At 38.2% G+C, this 21,310-nt stretch overlaps 2 protein-coding genes across 3 annotated transcripts; both read left to right on the top strand.

The window, feature by feature from the left end:
* Positions 1 to 12,752, top strand: gramd2b (GRAM domain containing 2B). The gene is made up of 14 exons (XM_005938647.3): positions 1 to 199; positions 933 to 1,055; positions 2,670 to 2,757; positions 4,325 to 4,394; positions 4,667 to 4,770; positions 5,800 to 5,895; positions 6,012 to 6,083; positions 6,337 to 6,426; positions 7,880 to 7,982; positions 8,447 to 8,584; positions 10,026 to 10,101; positions 10,322 to 10,426; positions 10,815 to 10,899; positions 12,211 to 12,752. The coding sequence occupies exons 1-14, from the start codon at positions 108 to 110 to the stop codon at positions 12,250 to 12,252; spliced, it is 1,284 nt and encodes a 427-aa protein (XP_005938709.1). The 5' UTR covers positions 1 to 107; the 3' UTR covers positions 12,253 to 12,752.
* A 2,467-nt stretch (positions 12,753 to 15,219) lies between these two features.
* Positions 15,220 to 18,394, top strand: LOC121815608 (testis-expressed protein 43-like). 2 transcript variants are annotated; one of them, XR_006055212.1, is made up of 4 exons: positions 15,220 to 16,143; positions 16,835 to 17,008; positions 18,009 to 18,181; positions 18,297 to 18,394. XR_006055212.1 is itself a non-coding variant. In XM_042227226.1 (4 exons), the coding sequence occupies exons 1-4, from the start codon at positions 16,112 to 16,114 to the stop codon at positions 18,340 to 18,342; spliced, it is 360 nt and encodes a 119-aa protein (XP_042083160.1). In that variant the 5' UTR covers positions 15,231 to 16,111; the 3' UTR covers positions 18,343 to 18,394. The 2 variants fall into 2 exon arrangements, 1 of the variants encoding a protein (XP_042083160.1); XM_042227226.1 differs by having other exon boundaries at positions 15,231 to 16,143; positions 16,835 to 16,943.
* Positions 18,395 to 21,310: the final 2,916 nt, after the last annotated feature.

Raw genomic sequence — 21,310 nt, forward strand, 5'->3', positions numbered from 1 at the left:
ACAGGCTAGCAGGTAGGCGTAGGGAGCAGCGGATCAGGCTGCAGTTCTCACGGCAGTAGTCAGGACGTCTAGCTGAGCGTTTGCTTGGAAAATATCTGCTGAGCATAATGACAGAACAGTGTGGGAACCAGCAGACGTCGCAGGAGGATGCCAGGAAATGTAGCAGAGGAGCTACAAAGCATGAAGAAAGGGATTCTCAGTGAGTCTGTGGCTGTAAAAACAAAAACATCTCTAGAGTACAAAAGGCAGTGTCACACAGATATTTGTGTTAGCTGTTTTGGTTGCATTAGTAAAAGTTATAGCAGTACTCATGTCTTTTTGAATAGCAGAACAATCACTCAGATTATTGACTGATTAACTGACAGATCTTCTTGGCTTGTCAGCTTTTGGAATTGCATGAATTAAAATGATTCAGTCGTGAATTTACCACATGGTGAATATGGAGTCTTTAGGTCCCCAGGAGACTTAGATATTCATCACACAACCTTCACTGCAAAGAAAAAAAAATGCATAACGAGGGATGCACATTTTATGAAGGTTGACTTTTATTCATAATTAGCTGTCTGGATTCTTTATGTTTACTTACCAAACTGTTGGATTCGTGATTGACTGGCACCATGGTGGGTTTCTTGACTTGTAAAAATTCTGCTTTATCTATTAATCGCGTGGAAATTTTCACCTTGAGCGATATCTAAGGTGTTATCTATTGTTTTGCAATGTCACAGCAGAAAGTTGGGAAACTTGGCTTTTGCATTGCAGCTGGACAAGAAAGCAAGATGTGCTATTGCAGGATTTTCCTTACGTAAAACTCCAGAGAGTTACAAAACAAAACAAAATACCAAAGAAAAAAATCTTTGCATGTTGTGTTAATTCCCACTTTTCTTGGACAGTATGATTTTGGGTTTCATTTCACCTTTTCCTTTCGTGTGTAGTTCAGATACAGAAGCTGTGGCAGAGGAGCAGCAAAGATTGAGCAGGATGTGCAGTGAACCACTGCAGGCTGCTGATCAGGAGCAGCCGGAGCTAACAGGGAGGAGAAAGCCAGTGTTAGTCAGGTAAGTTACAAACGTTTTTCTCTGTTTTTTATCCATAAATATCTTTGTATTGTTTAGATTGTTGCATATGAAATTCAGACGTCATGCTAGGTCCAAATATGCCCAGTTATGAATATAGGTTTACCTTGAAATTTTAGCTTGCCCTTTGGTCACCAGACGTTCAAAGTCTGTAAGGTTCAAACAACCACAGTACAAATAGTTACCCACTTCCAAGGTTGAGTTAAATAACCTTGTGACAAGCCATAATACGACTAAAGGTACATTATGGTATAATATTTGCTCCTTTTGGTCTTATTCGTTAACTGGGATTCACCAGAAAACAACACATTTTCCATTCTTGACCTCTGCAATGCTGTTATATCTCAGTCCACTCCTTGTTCTCTCCTGAGAAGCAATTCCAAGACACTTTCTATCCTCTGAATGTAAACAGGACTTTTGCTGATTAGAGTAAATTCTATATCTTATGTGATGTTTTCTTTAAAGCTTTTCTTTTCTTTTCTTTTCTTTATTTTTCTTTTCTTTTCGTTTCTTTTCCTTTCCTTTGGACAAACACTGATGTATCGTAATCCTTGTGGTGTGTTACCTTTGTGTGTTACAATCCAGCTGATCAAGTAAATAGTAGATTTCTCACTCTGGATCGGGAGGAACTTGCTGCCCCATTCGGGGGGTTTAATTATTCTGGCTCTCATACAAGAGTGATGGGACAGCAGAGCGTCAGATGCTGAATGTTGCTGCATATACAGCAATGCAGGCGTTGTACCAGATCATTGTGGTGATGAGTCAGTTAAGTGTGAAAATTAAGGTTTTGCCTTACCAATCATTTCATGTTACAACCTTCACGTATGATCATGACTTCTGGGTAATGACTGAATAAATGATACGACTGAAATAAGTTGGTGTGGCGGTGGACCCAGAACGATAATCTAATCTGTCCTGAGAGCAATGCAATGTTGCTGGAGACGAGACCATTTGGAATATCCTGTTAAACCTGCTGCAACCACAACAAGAAAATGCACTGATGGATTGATGAATGATCAGTTTTCCACAAAGTGTTGTTTGACTTCATGCTCAGCACCCACAGAAACCTTTAATCTCACTATGATCTGACTCTCAGAAGGTTCCTCATTGTTCAGAATAATAATCTGACCTTTGACTCTTTCCCACTATCTTAGGCAGCAATCTTCCCTAACCTCAAAATGTGTAACAGTGGAACAATGACTGCAGGTTGTTTTGAACCATTTGAACAAATTGACTTCTGAATTGTGGTTTTTTTTAAAGCATAAATTCAAAGAAAATCCAATTTTTTGAACGAAGGAGTCATATGATGGTGCTAATATGCTTCAGCTTTAATTATAATGCTGTCCTAAAAAAGAGCATAATCTTAATCATTTCAACTTCATATTTTGATTAGAACATTTTTTTCTCCAGCCTCAAATTATTTGAATATTTCCTGGTTTTCATAAAAGTATGATGTCAGGAATCGACAGCAGGCTGCTATTCTTCTTAAATACACTAAAATTAGTTTACCAAAGGTTGCTGACTTCTGTTTATCTTCTGTCTTATTGGCTATGTAATATGTTAAATCCTCTCTCTGAAATTTCTCTCTGTCCTCAGGTCAAAGACCTTCGACCATTCTCTCCTGACTCAGGTGCAGACAGACCCAGACTCCAAGATCGAGAGGAAGAAGTCTCACTACAGCCAGGTGAGAGGTCATTAAGTAAACTCTGATACATATTTTATTACACCTATAAATGTTACATGTAGGCCATTCTCGGTCACTTGGTTTCCAAATGAGTAATACCAGATAAAATTTCTGCTGACTCGCTTTTTTCCAAGCAACCTTATTATCTTAGAAATGTATCAGGTTATAAACAGTTTGTGGGTCAGGCTTCCTTCTGGTTGGTCCTTCCTTTACTTCATGACGCCAACATTAACACATCCAGTGTTCTGACATGGCACCACAAACCAATGTGAGGAGCGAAAGTTTAAATACCGTCACTAAATTGCTGCTTTAAATTTTGTTCACAAAGACAATGGGTAATAATAATAATAATAATAATAATAATAATAATAATAATAATAATAATAATAATAATAATAATAATAATATCTGGTACTTTTTAGGCATTTGAAAGTCAATTAAGAATTCAAAAATTATTTTTCTAATCAGTTTTCACAAAGAGGTTTTTGTACACTTTCAAATGAAAGAATTTAAAACTTTAAAATAACTTTTTCTAATAACTTGTTAGTAAATAGATTAATTGGCTAATAACTTGTTAGCTATAGCTTATTCAAAGCTATTTTCTTGATCAGCTGGATTGTAACACACAAAGTTAAGACACCACAAGGATTACGATACATCAGTGTTTGTCCAAAGGAAAAGAAAAGAAAAGAAAAGCTTTATAGTGTTTATAAAGTGGTTAATGATTCCACCAGTATTAAAGATACTTAGTCTAAATTTTTATATTTAAAATGATTTTATATTTTTAGCTATGCTTTCATGTCCAAAATATCTCCATATTGCATTGAAGAGCTAGAACACAAATAAACATTCGTGTAATGCTACATGATGGTGCAGTGAGTCAATGTGGCCTTTATTTAACCAGGCAAAACATTAAGAGCACATTGTTTTTCACAGCGCAAAAGGCAAAACTTCTTAAGGACACGAGTGTTAAAACAACAGTGTCACATGTCCAGGGGTAAAATATTGCTCCCTAGAGGTGAACGTTTTAGCTCGAGATTAATTACAAAAAATATCTTTATACTTTGTAAATGGTTGAAAATGCCTAAGCCAGTCGGTTTGGTTTAACTTAATACCACAGTTATTTGGTTAAGTTTGCCTGATTTGGTCTAAAAATGCATTTCTCTAAAATGTCCTTTGCAATTCTCTTGCAAAAATGTCTTATAAATTCTAAACTGTAACTGGTATCCACATGATTTAAACACCATGATTGCCTGCGCATGCACAAGCTTATTTTGGTGTATGGGTGATGTTTCTATGATGGAGTGGAACTAGAGCTTTTTCTCTGTCTAACAACATATAGCTATACACTGCTGCAAAACAACAATCCCATAAATAAATGCTCTGTAGTTCTCCTGAGAGTACCGTAGGTTTTACAAGCCACATTTATTTATTACTTTTCTCTGATAAGAATTCATCCAAATGTCAGCCTTAGCTTTAACTGATATATATGTGTGTGTGTGTGTGTGTGTGTGTGTGTGTGTGTGTGTGTGTGTGTGTGTGTGTGTGTGTGTGTGTTGTATTTCAGCTTTCGAAGACCAACTGCCAGTACCATAAAATATTTAAGGAGATCAGCAAAGAAGAACAGCTCAGACAGAGTAAGTCTTTAATGATCACAGCTATCCACTCCACCTTAAATACTGAATGAAGGATTAGGTCATAGTTGAACATTTGATACCAGAGCCTCTTGTTAACCACCTGATAATAATAGAATCCCTATGATAGGACCACAGTGTAAATTCAAAGTCCAATAATAACTTTATCAAAGTCTTTTGTTCAATACAAACACTGATCTGGTCTTTTCTTGTTTTTTTCCTCACAAACATCTAAAAACAATGTGTTTTTTTAATGTGCTTTACTTGTTTGTTAGGTTACACCTGTGCTCTTCAGAAAGACATCCTCTACCAAGGACGCATGTTTGTCTCCGACCACTGGATCTGCTTCCACTCCAAGGTGTTTGGAAAAGATACCAAGGTATGCATTGATTTCTGTTTTGTATCAGCTCACAGGAAAAGGCTGAGAATCTGAAAGAGATCGTCGGAGGAGAATCCACAGATGTTTTCAGTGGTGTTTCTCGGTTCCACGCTGGTGTCAGAGTCTTTGTTGTGTTGATGCTGTTTAAAGTGGCGAACACAGTGAGGTGCCAGCAGCAGCCGTTTGATTTGATGAGATATGTCGGTTTAAATTATTTAACAGTTATCTGGAGAAGTTTCACAGAAAACAGAACAATTTGCTGTCGTTCAGAAAGCAGCAAACAGTCAGTTTTATCCGTTACACAACACTTGAGACCAAGAAGAACTCAGTGATGTAAAATAAGATTTTTAACCTCAATTTGATTTTTATCAACACAATTTAATTGAATAATAAGTGTGTCGTTGTTTTGGCAGCACAATCATGGAGCTTTGCTTTATGAATAGAGGACGTTTGAGCACTTTTGAGAGCCTTTGCTTTTTCACCTTTACTTCAGTTTTGCAGGAGTATTTTTTTTAAATATCTGGACTTCCACTTAAGTAAAGAATGTCTATACTTTTGCCACATTTTGATCCAAGCAGTGCTTCTGCAATAAAAAAAAGACTTTTTCCTCCATGAAGGGACATGCTAAGTGGATATTGATATTGTGCGGGCATTGTAGCGCATTATTCTTTATTTTGTAAGCCAGCTGTGTTTACACACACGCAGCCTGCAGGTACAGTCTGCAGAGGGACTAATATTTTGCTGCATGCATGAACACATGCAGATGACACCTTGCTGCTGTGTGGTCACGACTGGATTGTTTTACATCTGTTACTGTATGGGAAACATCTGGAACTATCAATCTAGGCTGAGAAAGTAATTGCAGTTAATGTGTATAGATGGTGATAATTAAAGCTGACGGAGGTCAGTGAACAGCTCGTCTCTGCTTCTGATCCGTGCTGTCGCACAGTGAAGCCGGCCTACAGGTGCATGAATGTTTTTCTCTGGTTTCAAAGCTGGTATGAAGGATCGAACTGTTCTGTGTCCCAGGTCGCCATCCCAGTGGTGTCCATCAAAAACATCAAGAAGACCAAAACTGCCATCCTGTTGCCAAACGCTCTGGTGATCGCCACCACAAATGACAGGGTGAGAGAAATCTCGCTGTTTCTCACCACGATTTCATGAATTAAGAAAAAAACACAGTATTTTTGCACATGTGGAAAAATATCCAAAAGACATTTTTTCTATTTCTGGTGTTGCAGTACGTCTTTGTGTCCTTCTTGTCCAGAGACAACACCTACAAGTTTTTGATGTCGATCTGTCCTCATCTGGAGGTAGGAAAGGCTTTTTATTTAGATCCATACAGACGTGTTATGCTTCCTTGTTTTCTGTCATGTATGTACTGCTCGTGATCAACAGGTAGACATTGTGAGCCGAAAACTCTGGCTTTAAACTAAACACTCAGTTTCAGATAATTTTCTTTTTTACTCTTGCGCTTTCTTATGTTATTCATTTTAAATAAGTTTGAAGACTTGAAGATCATTTAAACACATGATGTTTGGTTATGTATTACATGAATATAAATAGGGGAAGAGTCCATGCAGCAGCCCCATTCCCTCCTCAGCTGAAAACAGCTTTAGAAGTCGGAGGTCACCGCTATCGCCTCGCTTTCCTCTGGTGGGTCAAACACAGCAAAAACACAAACAGCCGAATGCCATAAAGTTTCCTGATACAACGGATACTGTTTTCATCCTGCCTACATATAATAAAAGATATAAGAATAAGAAAGCATCATGCTTTTGGGTCCATCCTCGCACTTGTCTCTCTGGTCTCTTTTCTGACAGAAAGATATTTTAACACATCAAACTTGAGGTGAAATAAAACCAATATCCTCGAGAGCTGGAGCTGTAACGTGGCAACTAAGCATTTCGACCTATGGGGACAGAAGCTGTTCAGAAAAAAAAGACTCCCTGCATGAGAGCCGGAGCCAGCTGGCAAATCGTTTAGTAACATTTTGCATATGTTCCAACTGGATATTTGTTGCATGTTGTGTTTATGCATTCAACAAAGCTGTGTCCAAGAGAGAAGGCTGTCCTGTGAGACACTTCCTGATGTCAGTATCAATCGCCCCAGGTCCTTGTGGCTAAAGCTTTATGTATTTATTTATTTTTGGCCACTTTATCCCCAAACAGGATCTTTGAAATGTTACTTTTTCCCATTTTAATTCATTTTGTGTTTTCTCTGACCCCAAAAGTCTTTATCTCTAAAAGTGATGCTTTTAGAGTGCCTGTGCAATTTAATACAGCTGCATAAACTCCACAAAGCAAATGTGTTTTAAATAATCATTTACTTTTAATGTTGAGGTTGTAGGTGAGTTATTGTAGTTTTATCATTTTTATTGCTTTTGATTGATATGTTTTGTGTTTTTGCTTCACGTTCAGTTTATTTTCAGTTAATTTCCCATGTGTGTTGGCTCCTTTCATTTTACTTATTATTGTTTGAACGTCTTGAATTACAGTTTAGTTTTTATTAGTTTAGCTGCTGGATTTAGGCTTTTTAAATATTATATTACATGGGATATTTGCCAAGGGATACATTTTGAAAGTTAAGATAAAAGATAAAATTAGCTGACACAGCGAAGCCGACGTCAAGTTTCTGCAGCAACATCTGCAACAAGAACATCAGCAACTGGATGTTAGATTTTAGATTTTATTTTATTTTTTTTACGTATAAAATATTGTTTCAGATAGTTTGAGGGTTTTTTAGAAGTCTTTTGCACAAATAATGAAAATTTACAACCTTCATAAAAGCAGAACTACAACACAAATTGTATTCAGTTGAATTAAATTGCAGCTTTCTAAAAGCATTAAGTTCTCATGTAACTAAAGTGAATTGTCATTTCCTATTTCCACCCTGGAATCTTGGGTTCAACCATTTTTTAAATGTTTATTATTATTATTCACCTTTGTTTTTGTTTGCTCCAATCAAAATATCATTTGTAGGAAAATGTGAAGTTTTTTTCAGTACAGATACGATCGATATGATAGATATGCTCATGTTTGGATGAGGGGGTGAAGCAGCTGCTAGTGCCTGCTAGTTATACTCTCTCTGTGTTTGTGAATTTCTGCAGAGTGAATTCAGCGACCTGGATGGAGCGATGAGACACAGGAGGCAGGAGATGGAGGAGAGCAGCAGCTCTGACTCTCAGGTTCCAGACTATGAGAAGATAGAAGGTACTGCATCGCTGTCCAACTGACCAATTAGAAGCAGTCGCATGCATCGTCGCATGCATCGTCGCATGCATCGTCGCATGCATCGTCGCATGCATCGTCGCATGCATCGTCGCATGCATCGTTGCATGCATAGTCTGTGGCTGTCAACGTTTTACTCACAAAACCTGAACCACTTTTGCACTTCAGTAGCAGAATCTGACCTGTGCTACTTAGTGCTGCTATAATTTTCCTTCTTTACTCTTTATTTTTTGTTGACGTTTAACCCCCCCACACACACACACACACACACACTCACACAGCTGTGATGAAGTTGAAAATGAGCAGCTTGTAGTGCAGGGTTTATTCAAACATACTCAGTGTGTCTTTCTCAAGAGGACTTAATCGGGATTACAAACCTGCCCCAAGTCATAACAGGCCCTGGGTTTCCAGTTTTGAATGCTTTGCTTGCCTTTTTGCTTCTATAGAGTTCACCGTTCCTCCATTCCTGGATATGCTGAAGCGCACAGACAGTGCATCATCTCCAGACCACCAGCACAAAGTGAAGAACCCACATCTGAACCAGCAGGGTCCAGACAACAAGCAGCACTCCAAGCACCACCGAGGTAGGATGAGACTTTAATCAGGGTCGTGTTAGTTTAAACATCACTTTTATTTAAACCACTGGCACTGAACCTCTCATGGGACTATGAATTTATAATTTTATTATTTTAGTCCCTACATTTTATTTCTCTTTTTGGTCAAATTCATCATAGCATTGGCTCAAGTTTAGCTGACTCAGCTCCTTCTGTTTGGACTTATTTCTGTTGACATTGCTGCCTGCACTGTCCTGTACTGCTGCTCTCCCCACCTATATTTTTACAGCCAAATATAAACTGCCGCTAACTTTATAACAGTAAAATAAAAAAAATCGCTTTTAGAAGCAGTAAAATGAAAATATCCTCAGCTGTACTCAAGATTAAGGAGTCAGTCTGAGCACGCCACAATTCAACAACATTTAACTCTAAAAGCCACGAGAGGTGAGCTGAGCTGCAAAGAAGCACCAATTGTGATCTCATATGTGTCGTGTATGCAAACTGACCCGCGGGGATTTCCCAGAACACAAACTTGTCAAATATAAATAAATGTAGTCCTGAATGATCTATATTTATCACTGAAAAAAAAATACTCTGTTTCTGTCAAATAATAATATTATCATGTACCAACAGTAAACTTAATTTTTTTATTTGTTATTAACAGCGTCTGCATTGGTCATAATTTTGCAAATAATTTGGCAAAATGGGTTGCACGAAACATTAGAAACATTTGTTTCTAAATAAAGAAATACGTCACCTGGATAAATATTTTTTCTAAATGCATTAGATATCTTCTTCCCAGAATCCCTCACAGCTGCCCAAATTTCCTGCATATTCGTCATCCATCCATTCACTTCAACTTATCCTTTTCAGGGTCACGGGGAACGCTGGAGCCTATCCCAGCTGTAGGGACAAGAGGCAGGGTACACCCTGGACAGGTCGCCAGTCTGTCGCAGGGCTAACACATAGACAGAGACAACCATTCGCACTCACATTCACACCTATGGGCAATTTAGAGTTTCCAAAAAACCTTTCCCACTAATGGCATGTTTTTGGACTGTGGGAGGAAGCTGGAGGACCCAGGGAGAACCCATGCAAACACGGGGAGAACATGCAAACTCCACACAGAAAGACCCCGGCCTGATGGCGGAATTGAACTCAGGACTTTCTTGCTGTGCGGCAACAGTGCTAACCATCGTGTCACCGTGCTGCTTCTTCCATATTAATGAAAAATACGCCCATATGATCCATTCTTCCATCTGCTCTCACCTGCTTATCCAACCATAACTCTTTAGCTCCACTTCTTTTCTTGCTTATATTTATAATGACTCCTTTTCATATTGATTTCTATGAGTTGATGAAGCAGTCTATTCCAACCTTTTTAATGCAGCGCTGCTCTCACACGCGTAGGGCATTTTACTTTGTGTCTTTTTGTCGTAAACAAAGACATATTTGTTTGATCTTTCTTCAGGCTCGGATGTGGTGATTGACAGCAGGTGTCTGAAACCAGTTTCTCTCAACACTCTGCTGATGGTCTACATGTTCCTGTAAGTTTGCTGCCTTTGATTCATTCATTCATGTCTTCAGTAAAGGATTTTTCTGTCACTCGTCCTAATTGGAAATTAAGCTGATCACTTATATGATCTGCAGATTTATTCCATCCATTCATTGGATGCACATTAATTTCAGTTTATCATTACATTTTCATTTGTAGCGCATTTTAGCCTCATTTTGCTCATCTTCTCTTTTACCTGTGTTTTTCCTCAGAGTGTGCACCCTGGTCTTGTCTTCATGTTACCTGGCGTTTAAGATCATCTCACTGGAGCAGAGACTGACAACGCTCGGCGCTGTGGCCGAGTTCACACACCCGGAGTGAGTCGTCGAACTGTCTGAGACTCTGACAAGCTCTAGAAAACTTAGATAAAGAAGGTTGAAAAAGTGAGAAATTAGACATGGAAATGATAACCAGATGAAAGAGAAACAAAAACTGCAAAAGCATCACGATGAATTTTATTCACATCCTCACAAAACAAATTTAAAAATAGCCCAAATAATGAAGCTAATGATCCAAACTAAACAGGCAACAGTGGATTCACAAACATGAAATGGTTTCCTTATTTCGTCTCAAGGACTATGGTACAATAATCTACAAGATTTACTTTTCTCTGATTTATTCATATTAGAGTTTTGCTGATACATCTGACCCTTGTGAAGATTTTAAATCATTTTCATGGTGATTATTTTTGTGTTTTATTACCAGAAACAATTTTCTGAGTGGGTCCGCTGACGTAGGCACAAATCTTTTATCTGAACTGCTAACCATCAACCTGATGAAGCTGGAGAAGGTTGGTCTGTCTTTGTTTTTTCAGATCAAGTGTTGATAGATACAGCCCTCTGGATATGCTATAATCCCCAATGATAATTTTAAAAAAATGTTCAAACCTGAGCAGTTAGAGGTCTGAACCCTGAGTTACTTACTTTGGGATTACACAGATCTCATTATTTGACGTTTGGGCCATGACTACAAGTGTATACACTTAAAAAAAACTAAGGAAAAGCATAAGAGGTCACCTTTAAAAATTGCGTGAATGTGTTGTCAGGAGTTTCTTTCATGAGCCTCTGAAAGCACACAGCAGGAAGGCTTCAGCAGTTTCCAAAGAGCAAAGTGTAACTGGATGCCTGTTGCCATTGATCAAACATTTATAGTCAGTGATCAGTTTAGAGCATCATTTGTAAGAAGAGCTCCATCAGTCTACACTCCATTTATATTTCAGGCTGACATCCGTCTCCTTACAAACAAAAAGCAGCAGCTGACAGCCGCCTCAGTGTTTTACACAGAAAATAAAGAAAATTTTCATCAGCAAAAAGGTGGTAAAGTCTCAGAGCTGTGTCAGACTGTAGGGTCCATCTTGATCCTGAGTGAAATGAAAACTGGAACTTGACTGGAAATGTTTATTTCACATTAAACTCACTACTGAAAGAGATGATTTGAATTTAAATTGCTAGGAAGGGAGAAACTATCCACAGCTGCCAAAAAGAGTTAGGCCTGTAAACATGTTTACTTCTGTCCAAAAGAAATAAACATCAGTCTTCATGTTTGGAAGAACTGCAGTTTTCTACACTTCCATTGGCTTCATGGAAATCTGCTAATTGCACTACTTTGTTAAATAAGCATTATTTAACTTCATGTTTTACTCAAATCAAGTGGTCGTCAAAATTAGTGAAAACTCGTGAATGTTGTCGTGATGGATACCTCCATCTTTTATATACAGTCTATGGTTTCCATGTGTCTGCAGTGGTCTACTTGATCTCTCTGCAGACTGACTGCACAGAGATTATTCCAGCTTCACATGTGCCAGAATAATAAACGTGTCAATGATGTTGGTACTGTTCTCCACATCATCTGTGTTATAACAGATATTCATGTAGACATGACCCTAACTGCTGTTTCAACTGCTTCAAGTCTGAGTCCCTAGCTTTCAACAGGAACAAGGAAATGACCTTAACAACAAGATAAACAGGAGCAGGCTTCATTTTGAAATCTACACTTACTAACCAAGACAAACATTTGCAATATCATCAGATGCACTTATCTGCAGTCGAGTTTTCTGCCAATACAGTTTACAGTTAAGCAAAAGCAAACTTTGTTCTTTCAGGTGCAGAAGAATCTGCAAAGACTGCTGGAGGAAGTTGCCTGAAAGTACAGAAAACCAGTATAAGCACAGTGAAAGTCATATATATTATTTTTGTAAATATAGTGTAAATATGTATGTTTGTTATAAAAAAAAATAACACTACTGGAATGTATTCTGCCCTATGAAGCCAAAATACAGTAACTACTGTATATATTTGGTCAAATATACCCAACGTCTGGGTTTATATTTGTTACTTACATACTTTTGTATTATTTTAAGACTTTTTGTGCTCCAAATGTGTAATTGAAAGTGAAGTCACAGCTAGCATTTACAGTAGCATTCTATGCTAGTTTTTTCAGAAACTCCCTGACATTGGTATCAAGTTCCTGTACTATTGTCTGTCTTTGTAGGGCAGCAACTATAATGATACACACAAAATAAATCCTTTTAAAAGAGAGAAACATTAATGCTAAAAATGGTCCCCTCTGGTGAAATTTGAACTGTTTTGCAGGGCTGCACATAAGTGGTCCGCAGGTGCACATGCGCCATCAAAATAAAAGACGCGCACCAGATACAAAGTTGCAACGCGCGTTTGCGTACATAAGATTTTCTGGAGGACGACAGACATTTGTTTAGAACTCTTAAAGATGTCGAAGAAGCAAGCTCCTTTAAGCAATTACAGAAGGAGTCCGGACAAATGATGAAACAAATGATTAACGCACAGAGATGTGGTGCAGAATATACAGTGAAAATCCCACTCTAGCGGACAAAAACAGTGCCTTTTAGTCCGCTAGAGTGGGATTTTCCACTCTAGCAGAACCACTTTTCCGAGAATACGCGCTTCTTTTGCAGGTCGGACTCCTTCTGACATTTCTTTGGAGGTGGAGAAACACCAAAGTAATTGCTTAAAGGAGCTTGCTTCTTCAACATCTTTGAGTTCTAAATAAATGTCTGTCCTCCAGAAAATCTTATGTACGCAAACGCGCGTTGGAACTTCTTATCTGGTGCGCATCTTTTATTTTGAAAGCACATGCGCACCTGCGGACCACTTATGTGCACCCTCACCCACCTATGGGTGTGCACCTTGGTGTTCAACTTGGTCATAGTTAAACCATCTTTAGCTGTTGTTGACCATGGCCATTTGATGATTTAAAGGTGGAAACATGTCATGTTTTATGTGCTTCTCTTGAGGCTTTCTGTTTACTGAACTTTTTTTAGTTTGGTGGATCACAGTGATGTCTGAGCCAGCTCAACACTTCTGTCTAAATGTGATATTTAACCAAAAATAAAGCAAAAAAGTTTACATTCAAATAATGAATTCTGATAAAAAATTAAAACACCAGAACGCAGGTGGTGGCCATAGCTGGAGGCCATGGCCAAAGTCTCCTAGAAAAAGAAAAGGAAACTGCTTTACAAGTATTTGTTACCTCATTTTGCAGAGGATACACTGGACCAACCATTTTCAAAGGAACAGAGAGATAATCCTGTCACATGATACAAAGTGTTGCATACTATAATTTAACTGTTTTTGAAGCATTTCCATTTTATACCATTAGTTGCTAGCATTGCTACTTATGGAATTAAATATCATCACAGGCAAACTATGTACTTATGCTACTCACTGTTATGAAGTTTTGCCTCGTGTGAAGCACTTCATAATCATAGACTGTATATTTATTATGAACATCACTATGATGATGATGTCACCAATTGGTTTTGGACCACTTTATGAAGCCTTAGCTTTAGCATTTTTGTTTTTATTAGACAGAAGTGATCACATTAGAATGACATGGTAGAGTGCTAAGTTATCAGATGTAGGCACCTGCAATTAGGAACAAACAGCACAAACACAGAGGATAGGGCCAGTTCAGTGAACTGAATTAGTGAAGAACAAAGCCCAGCAGACAGACATCAGGTGCAACGTCCTGTGTCAGGACACCTGTAAAACACAGCACACCACTGAAACACTATCCACATGGATCAGTTGTAGCTGCTATCCAGGGAGAATGTGTGAAATGTCTATTTTTGCTTCAAAATTGGAAGACTGGAAAGTATGAGTCTACTGGAATTGACTCACTTTTAGAACTAGTTTCATCTGGCCACTTGAGCAACTGCAGCTACTGGAAAATTCAGTGTTTCTTAATTTTTCAGTCCTAGAATTTGCCGCTTGAGTAGATTCTTCCAAAAATAAAGGTAATTTGATATCTTTAAATGGTCAAAATGAAGTGAAATTTGTAATAATAATAATGGATTGCATTTATATAGCGCTTTTCAAGGCACCCAAAGCATTTTACAATTCCACTATTCATTCACTCTCACACACTGGTGGAGGCAGCTACAGTTGTAGCCACAGGTGCCCTGGGGCAGACTGACAGAAGCGAGGCTGCCATATCGCACCATCGGCCCAACACCACAACACAAGAAGGTAAAGTGTCTTGCCCAAGGACACAACGACCAAGACTGTCCGAGTCAGGGCTCGAACCAGCAACCTTCCGGTTACAAGACAAACTGCCAACTCTTGAGCCACGATCGTAATGCAGACTGCATTTGTCCTTATTTGGTTGCTGCAAAATGCAACTTTTTGGGATTACCACTAATTTTATAAATAAATATCACTGTTTCAAGATTCTTCCACAAGTGTCTCTGAAGCCCAAGGTTGTTCATTTTGGCGACAGGCGTGGAACTGTTTTTCCCCCAAGCAAGCCCAACTTTTAAGTGGTGTACTCACTGCCATTTCTCATGTGTAATTAACAAAATACAACATAAAATACTCAGTGCTATAACGCCATACAAACCAAGGCTTCTAATATTTGTATTTCTTTCATTTCTAAGACTTTTCTTAGAAACTGAACCTTCCTCTCTTAATATAATTTATACCCGTTTGTCTTTCTGTTTGCATTATGTTCCTGAAAAATCACATTTACTTCCACTACTTCATCCCTAGTAAAATCAATAAGATAAATAAATTACATGTAAGCTTGAAATAGTTCAAACTAAAATAAAACATTTTTGTGGTTAGAATTAACAAAAAAATTAATTGCACACAGAAAAAAAAAAACTTCTGTTGAAAATAATCTTTAAATTTGTGAATTAAGAAACAAAACAGTTCCAGTGGGATGTGCCGTCATCTGTGTTGTTCGTAACATGGCCACTGGGTGGCGCCAAAGTCAGAAAGAATGTTGCGGTTTGCCTCAAATATAAACACTTCACAGTTACTCTTTATATACTAACTTTATGATAGTGAAAAGTAAAACAAGTAAAGCCAAAGCTCAAGTGTCCTAAGGGAAACACCTCTAATTACAATGAGATTACATAGAGGTCTATGGCGAAATAATCCTATGCTTCCTTGTTCTGTGACCACAGTAAACGGTTTCCTGGTTAGTTTATGGTCTCAGTCACTAGTTCTCAGTCTTATTAAACACCAGCATTATGTTTAATTCGTGATTTATGGTCCTATTAAAATGAAAAAGACACGACAGCCATGCAGTGTGATGATCATCCAGATTCATCCCTGTCTTGGAGTATCTGGTTTCCAAAATCTAACAGTGAGGACAAAAACATTCAGGTGAAGTTTAAAAAATGACGATATGACCATACAGCAAAGAAACACATGATGTGGAGCTGTAAGAGGGAAACACATTAATATTTTTCTTCCATCAGTCCTACTGTATGTTGTCCAGTTGCTAAATCTTAATTTATTTCCTCAAAGATCCATTTTACACAGCTTCAGTTGGTGGTGTTTTATTTTTTTCCTGAGTTACAGTTTATGTGATGTAGGAAACAGAAATTACTCGCTGCTCTTCTCCATCGCTGACTGAAGTTACACAAACAGCCCCAAAGTGTCTACTTGTAATTCTACCCAAGACCCATAATGCACTGGGGGGAATGAGGGTTTCTATGGTGACTCCGACAGTCAACAAACATGGCTGACACAGGGAGCGCTGACCAGCACGAGTGAGTACATTTTCTGATTATTTCACACTGAACACAGAGCTGTAAAGTGTTATTAAATGCACGGACGTACTTCCTTTCTCCAACCAGCATTCTGCACAGTCCGATTCAACAAATGAGTCCCGCTTTTCAGTGTAACAGCAAATAATACAAGAAGTTAATACAGTCTGTTTTATTTAGTACATTAAATGGTTTGTTACCGAAAATAAAATCTGTACATAAATATGTGTAAAATCAGAAAATGTTCCCTTTTTTTCTGAATGTATTTTAGATGCATTATCTTATTTCAAGAATCTATTTTAGTTCTGATATGGAGAGTAACTGCAACCATCTCCCAGTGTTTCAGACTGTATTAGGGTGGAGTGGAGTCTGTGAACCAAAGGAAACTATATTCAAGGAAGCAGGCAATTCATTATTGACTTTAAATCAAGTTTTTTTTTTAAAATTCAATAGAGATTACTGGGACTAATTTAGAAAAAAAAAATGACCCAACGTGATTGCATTGCGCTTCCATTTCCTCAGGCTTATCTACTAACACTAAGAGGCACAGTCTTTGCAGCACAGCAGCACCAAAACTGCAGCTCCTTTAGTTGTCTCTAAACTTTACAAACTAGCAGATAAACTGAACCAAACTGCATGAATCCTCCAGAGTGCCCAAAAGCCACAACTCATATCCTGTTCTATTTACTCCCAGACGATCATCATGCCACGTCCCAACATTTTCAGCCCGACATCCAATGATCCCCAAACTCTACGTGATGCCGTGGAAGCAGGACATGAAGAACCGGAGACTCCTGATGAAGGCAGGTGTCAGTCAGGAGAACACATCCAATCAGATTTCTTTATGGCAGAAACAATGTTATTATTGGTTTGTATTTTTTTTTATTTATTTGCTTTGGGGGAGTTTTAAACTAAGGACAGCGTGGTGTGTGATGGGTAGGACGACTCCATCATCTGGCTCTGTGGAGTTTATCTCTTGCCCTGTGGCAGCTGGCTGAACCAGATAAGCAGAATAGGGTACATGGGTGGAAGTTTAGAAAAATATTCTCATAATAAAGTGTGTGACATATTGTGTAATTTCCCAACATTTACTGCATAACTTTTCTACACAAAAATGCTTACCAGTAGAAGGGTTAACAGCTTAATGCTTTAAAGGAAAATGTAAGCTTTTTTAATGTAGTGAACAATTAAAACATTTTATGACAAAGGTCTAGCGGCTCCATAGTGTGGTAGTTTACTCATTCACCTAACAAATGAAAGATCCCTGATTTTATCCTGGGAGGAGACAAATCCATTTGGGATTGCATGAAGAAGGGCGTCTGGTGTAAAACTCAGGTGACCCCTGTGACTAAAGGAGCATTCAAGAGCAGCTTGAATGGGAAAGGCCTAATCATTACAATGCCTCTTGTCCACACACCACCTTAAGAGGTGCAAGTCATATTAAGTTGAAAATGACACCCTAAATACAGAAAAATTACATGAGGAATGTCAGGAAAGTAGGATCTATTATGAAGTTTCACTTAGAGTAAGTTTGCTCTTTATAGCTTTCTTTTTCCTGTTGAAGCTTGTTACACGTTAGCTTTCAAATTGTCATCTTTTTTAATACTGGCTGTTTTGGTATTAAGATATATATATCGTTTTAATTAATTAAGTATAAAGTATAAACACAGGCATGTATATAGTGCAGTCTCACTAAGAAAAAGCTTCCTTGGGCTTGTTGTGAAAGTCATGTAAATGTAAAAAAAGCCAAAACTTTTTCCCGTTGATTCAGTTTCATTTCCCCTTTTCCTAAAAGTCGGTTTGTATTTTTATGTCAGTGAACTAAACTGATTTTCTCACTTTTTGTTAACTATGGTACGATTGCTCAGAACGCAGCTCTGGCGGGGATCCCCGTGGTTCCTCTTGAGGAGTCTTTGTGTTTCTGTGGTCGAGAACGTCTCTGCCACAGCCAGGACTCCGCCTACAGAACCACCTCTTCCTCCTCCTCACCTCCGTTCAGCCAGACAGGACTGCCCGCTCATTGCTCCTCCCACTTCTCCAGGTGAAACCCCACAGAGACTGACTGAGAAAAGGCCAGCTGTAACCACCTATGACAATAAATTTTTGGACGATTTGCTTAAAATAAAATAAAATCTTTGCTACTTTTCTCCTCACAGGTATAACAGCTCTGCGGTGACGACCAGAGGGCTTTTCCAAACCTGAGTACAGATCACAGAAACACTAATAAAACATGCATATCTGATATAGAAACAAAGCTCTGAATCCTGTGTGTTTTGTACTGATATCCAAAATATAAATGTAGCAGAAACGTTTGAGTTTAAGTATTTCTTTGGCTGAACTTGAGCCGCTAAAGAGTAAGATGACTTTAACAACTTTAAAGCTTCTTCCATAAAAACAAAAAAAGAAAGGTAGAAATAAAGATGGAGACAGGGTCGATGAAGGACATAAGAACTGTGTGCACCAGGAGTAAAAGTGAAAAATAAAACAAATAAAAAAGCAAACAAATAAAAAAAAACAGATGATTTGACCTTAAACGTGTTAAACGCCCCTTCTGAGAAGAGAAAACACGCACTTACTCAGGCTTGAGTGTCCATTAATGGGCCCATTGTTCTGCTTGTCTTATCAGATTTCATTAACTTCAGGTTTTAAGGTGGTAAAGTTGTGCTCAGGGACAGGGAGGCTCACAAAGCTTCCTATTGATGAAATTCTAAGAAAAACTCTATTAATCATGATCTTTTCTAAGAATTTCCCCCGAAAGTTAGAATAGTAAATCCTGGTAAAGTTATTGTTATTCCCAAAGCATCCTTGCCCCCAGAAGAATTCAGGTGGAAACCTGTTAGGAGCAGGTAGGAAGGATTTTAAGAGCTTTGAAAGTTTTGTTAAGCAGAGGAGACAACATGCTGCCAGTGTTTCCTCTCCAAGAGAGCAAACAAAGTATTTGCACAATCTGATAAAATTTATCTTGTTTAAGCTTTAGAGCAGGGGAGTCAAACATAAGGCCCGGGGGCCACAGTCAGCCCACCAAAGACTCCAGTCAACAGGACGGCTTTGGAAAATGTTAAGGAAGGTATAAATTTTGGACTTTTAAGTGTATTTTCACAAGTTTTACAGCTTTGGCTACTGATAAACACCTTCCCCATTCATTCAACACCAAAATATCATGTTTAGAGACAAACGATAAAATTCCAGAAAAGCTCCCTTTTTTTCCACTATTTACTACAGAAATCTGAGCGTTTTCTGTTTGTTTGTCCAAAGAGTCATGCTGATGGATTTCTTACATTTGCTACAGCAGCATGACATTAGAAAAAAGAGACCTCTGTTTGTAATTGTACTTATTTTCCTTATATTGAGTTCATTCATTTCAGGGGTTAAATGCATATTATGGTTTTACACTAGCAGAAAGGGGAGTTTCACTGCTCCAGGCCACTTAAGATCAAAGTGGACTGTTTGTGTCCTGCAGTGTAAAATTAGTTTGAGCTGCTTCAGAAGCTTCGATTATTATACAACATGAAAAAACAAACTGAATGGACAACGCTGGCATGTTCATGTTTAACATGTAGTGATTAATTCACAACAGTAATATGAAAGAAACCAAGACAGACAGTCGGTTTAAAATGTCTCAAAGACTTTCAGTATTAAATAAATCTATCAACAGAATATGAAGAAACAATTGTTTACATGTATACATGTACACACTGTGAAAAAGTATTTTTTCACATTAAAGTATTTAGTATTAGGCAAACAGTAAATACAAAATAAGGGAGACAGCTTTCCAATGCTGTTAAATGCTACAGATTAAATTGTCAGTCTCATCAGCTCTCTCACCGAATACAACGTCTCAATCAGGGCAGAAAGTGCGGCGCTCACCACAAGAAAGGACGACTGAAAATGTGAAATATGCAAACAGAACAGGAATGATGACTTTCAGAGCCTTTTAACCTGAGTTCCCCTGAAATATAAACTGTTAATCTGAGAGTGCCCAACTCTCTGAGTGAGAGCATGGATCAGAGCAGTGGTGGAATGCACCTTAGTACATTTGCTCAAGTACTTTACTGAAGTACAGTTTTAATGTACTCTGTTTAAGTATTTCTCTGTTATGCTGCTTTCTTTTTCTGCTTCACTCCATTACAACAATCTAACCTTTAACAGGCCGGAGTCTTGCTTCCAGTTTATTCAACAGAGATGTTCACTGCATGAAAGTTTTGATAATTGCAGTATGCAGTGTAAACAGAGATTGTATGATAAGGTTATTTTTTTTATGACCATTAACTATTAGATCATTGTCACTACTTTTTGTGTTGAAGATAAAACTCTTGCTCCTTTCCCTGCTCAGAGTTGCTCGAACTTTCCTTAATCCATAAAATCACATTTTAGGCTCAGTTAAAAGCTCTAAGAATGTTTGTTAATCCCGGCCAATCATTTTGTTTTTCTTTGAGAGGTGTTAAACATTACTCGTCTATGGTTTGCACAACTGTTTCCCATCCGTGAGTCTTATCCTTGTTTGAGCTTAACTTGTTATTTCCTAGAACTGTTTCGTTGCACTTTCTTGCCTTGCAAACAGTTTCAGGGTCAGTCTTAATGCCAGATGACCTGGTGCCCTTGTTTAGCTGTGACTGGCTGATGATTTGTGTCTGTGGAGGGAGGAGATGTTTGAACAGATTAAACAAAGCTTAACCTGAAGTGATAATGATGGAACTTTTTGTGAGGAGTCAGTCACTTTTTTGAAATGTGACCTAAAATATAGACCCGAAACCACTGGTGTAGATTTTGTGGGGGTATCTTTACCTTTAAATTGCATAAGTAAAGACTACATTGTCAGCGAGAGTACCATCAACCACATGATCTCCTATGAGCAACATTTGGAAAAAGTGTAAAGGAAGAATTCTCTTCTAAGAGGAAGACCACCAAGAGAACCAGGAAGAAGCCTTGGAAGGCTGATTGGGGATGAGGGAAATGGAAGGAGACAAAAAAGGAGCATAGAAAGACCACACAACTACAGAAGAGACAAGAAAAAAAGTTCATTGTATTAAACAAAGTTATATAAAACATGGGGAGTAAAGGAGAAGGTGTCAGTCCATCATGGGAAATCCACCAGTAGCTTCAGCCTACAGCAGCAAGTCTACAGGAATCTAAAAAGTTGAATCCTGATGACATCTCTCTGGGTGCTCTG

This window comes from Haplochromis burtoni, unplaced genomic scaffold (genome assembly GCF_018398535.1).
Source record: "Haplochromis burtoni strain Fernald_Lab_line unplaced genomic scaffold, NCSU_Asbu1 Contig_250, whole genome shotgun sequence".
Classification (NCBI taxonomy): domain Eukaryota; kingdom Metazoa; phylum Chordata; class Actinopteri; order Cichliformes; family Cichlidae; genus Haplochromis; species Haplochromis burtoni.

Excerpts from the sequence above, each read along its gene's own strand:
- gramd2b (XM_005938647.3), top strand. The coding sequence starts at position 108 with ATGACAGAACAGTGTGGGAACCAGCAGACGTCGCAGGAGGATGCCAGG. Across the intron at positions 200-932 it reads CATGAAGAAAGGGATTCTCA|TTCAGATACAGAAGCTGTGG; the intron begins GTGAGTCTGTGG and ends TTTCGTGTGTAG. Across the intron at positions 8,585-10,025 it reads GCACTCCAAGCACCACCGAG|GCTCGGATGTGGTGATTGAC; the intron begins GTAGGATGAGAC and ends ATCTTTCTTCAG.
- LOC121815608 (XM_042227226.1), top strand. The coding sequence starts at position 16,112 with ATGGCTGACACAGGGAGCGCTGACCAGCACGA. Across the intron at positions 16,144-16,834 it reads GGGAGCGCTGACCAGCACGA|ACGATCATCATGCCACGTCC; the intron begins GTGAGTACATTT and ends ATTTACTCCCAG. Across the intron at positions 16,944-18,008 it reads ACCGGAGACTCCTGATGAAG|AACGCAGCTCTGGCGGGGAT; the intron begins GCAGGTGTCAGT and ends ACGATTGCTCAG.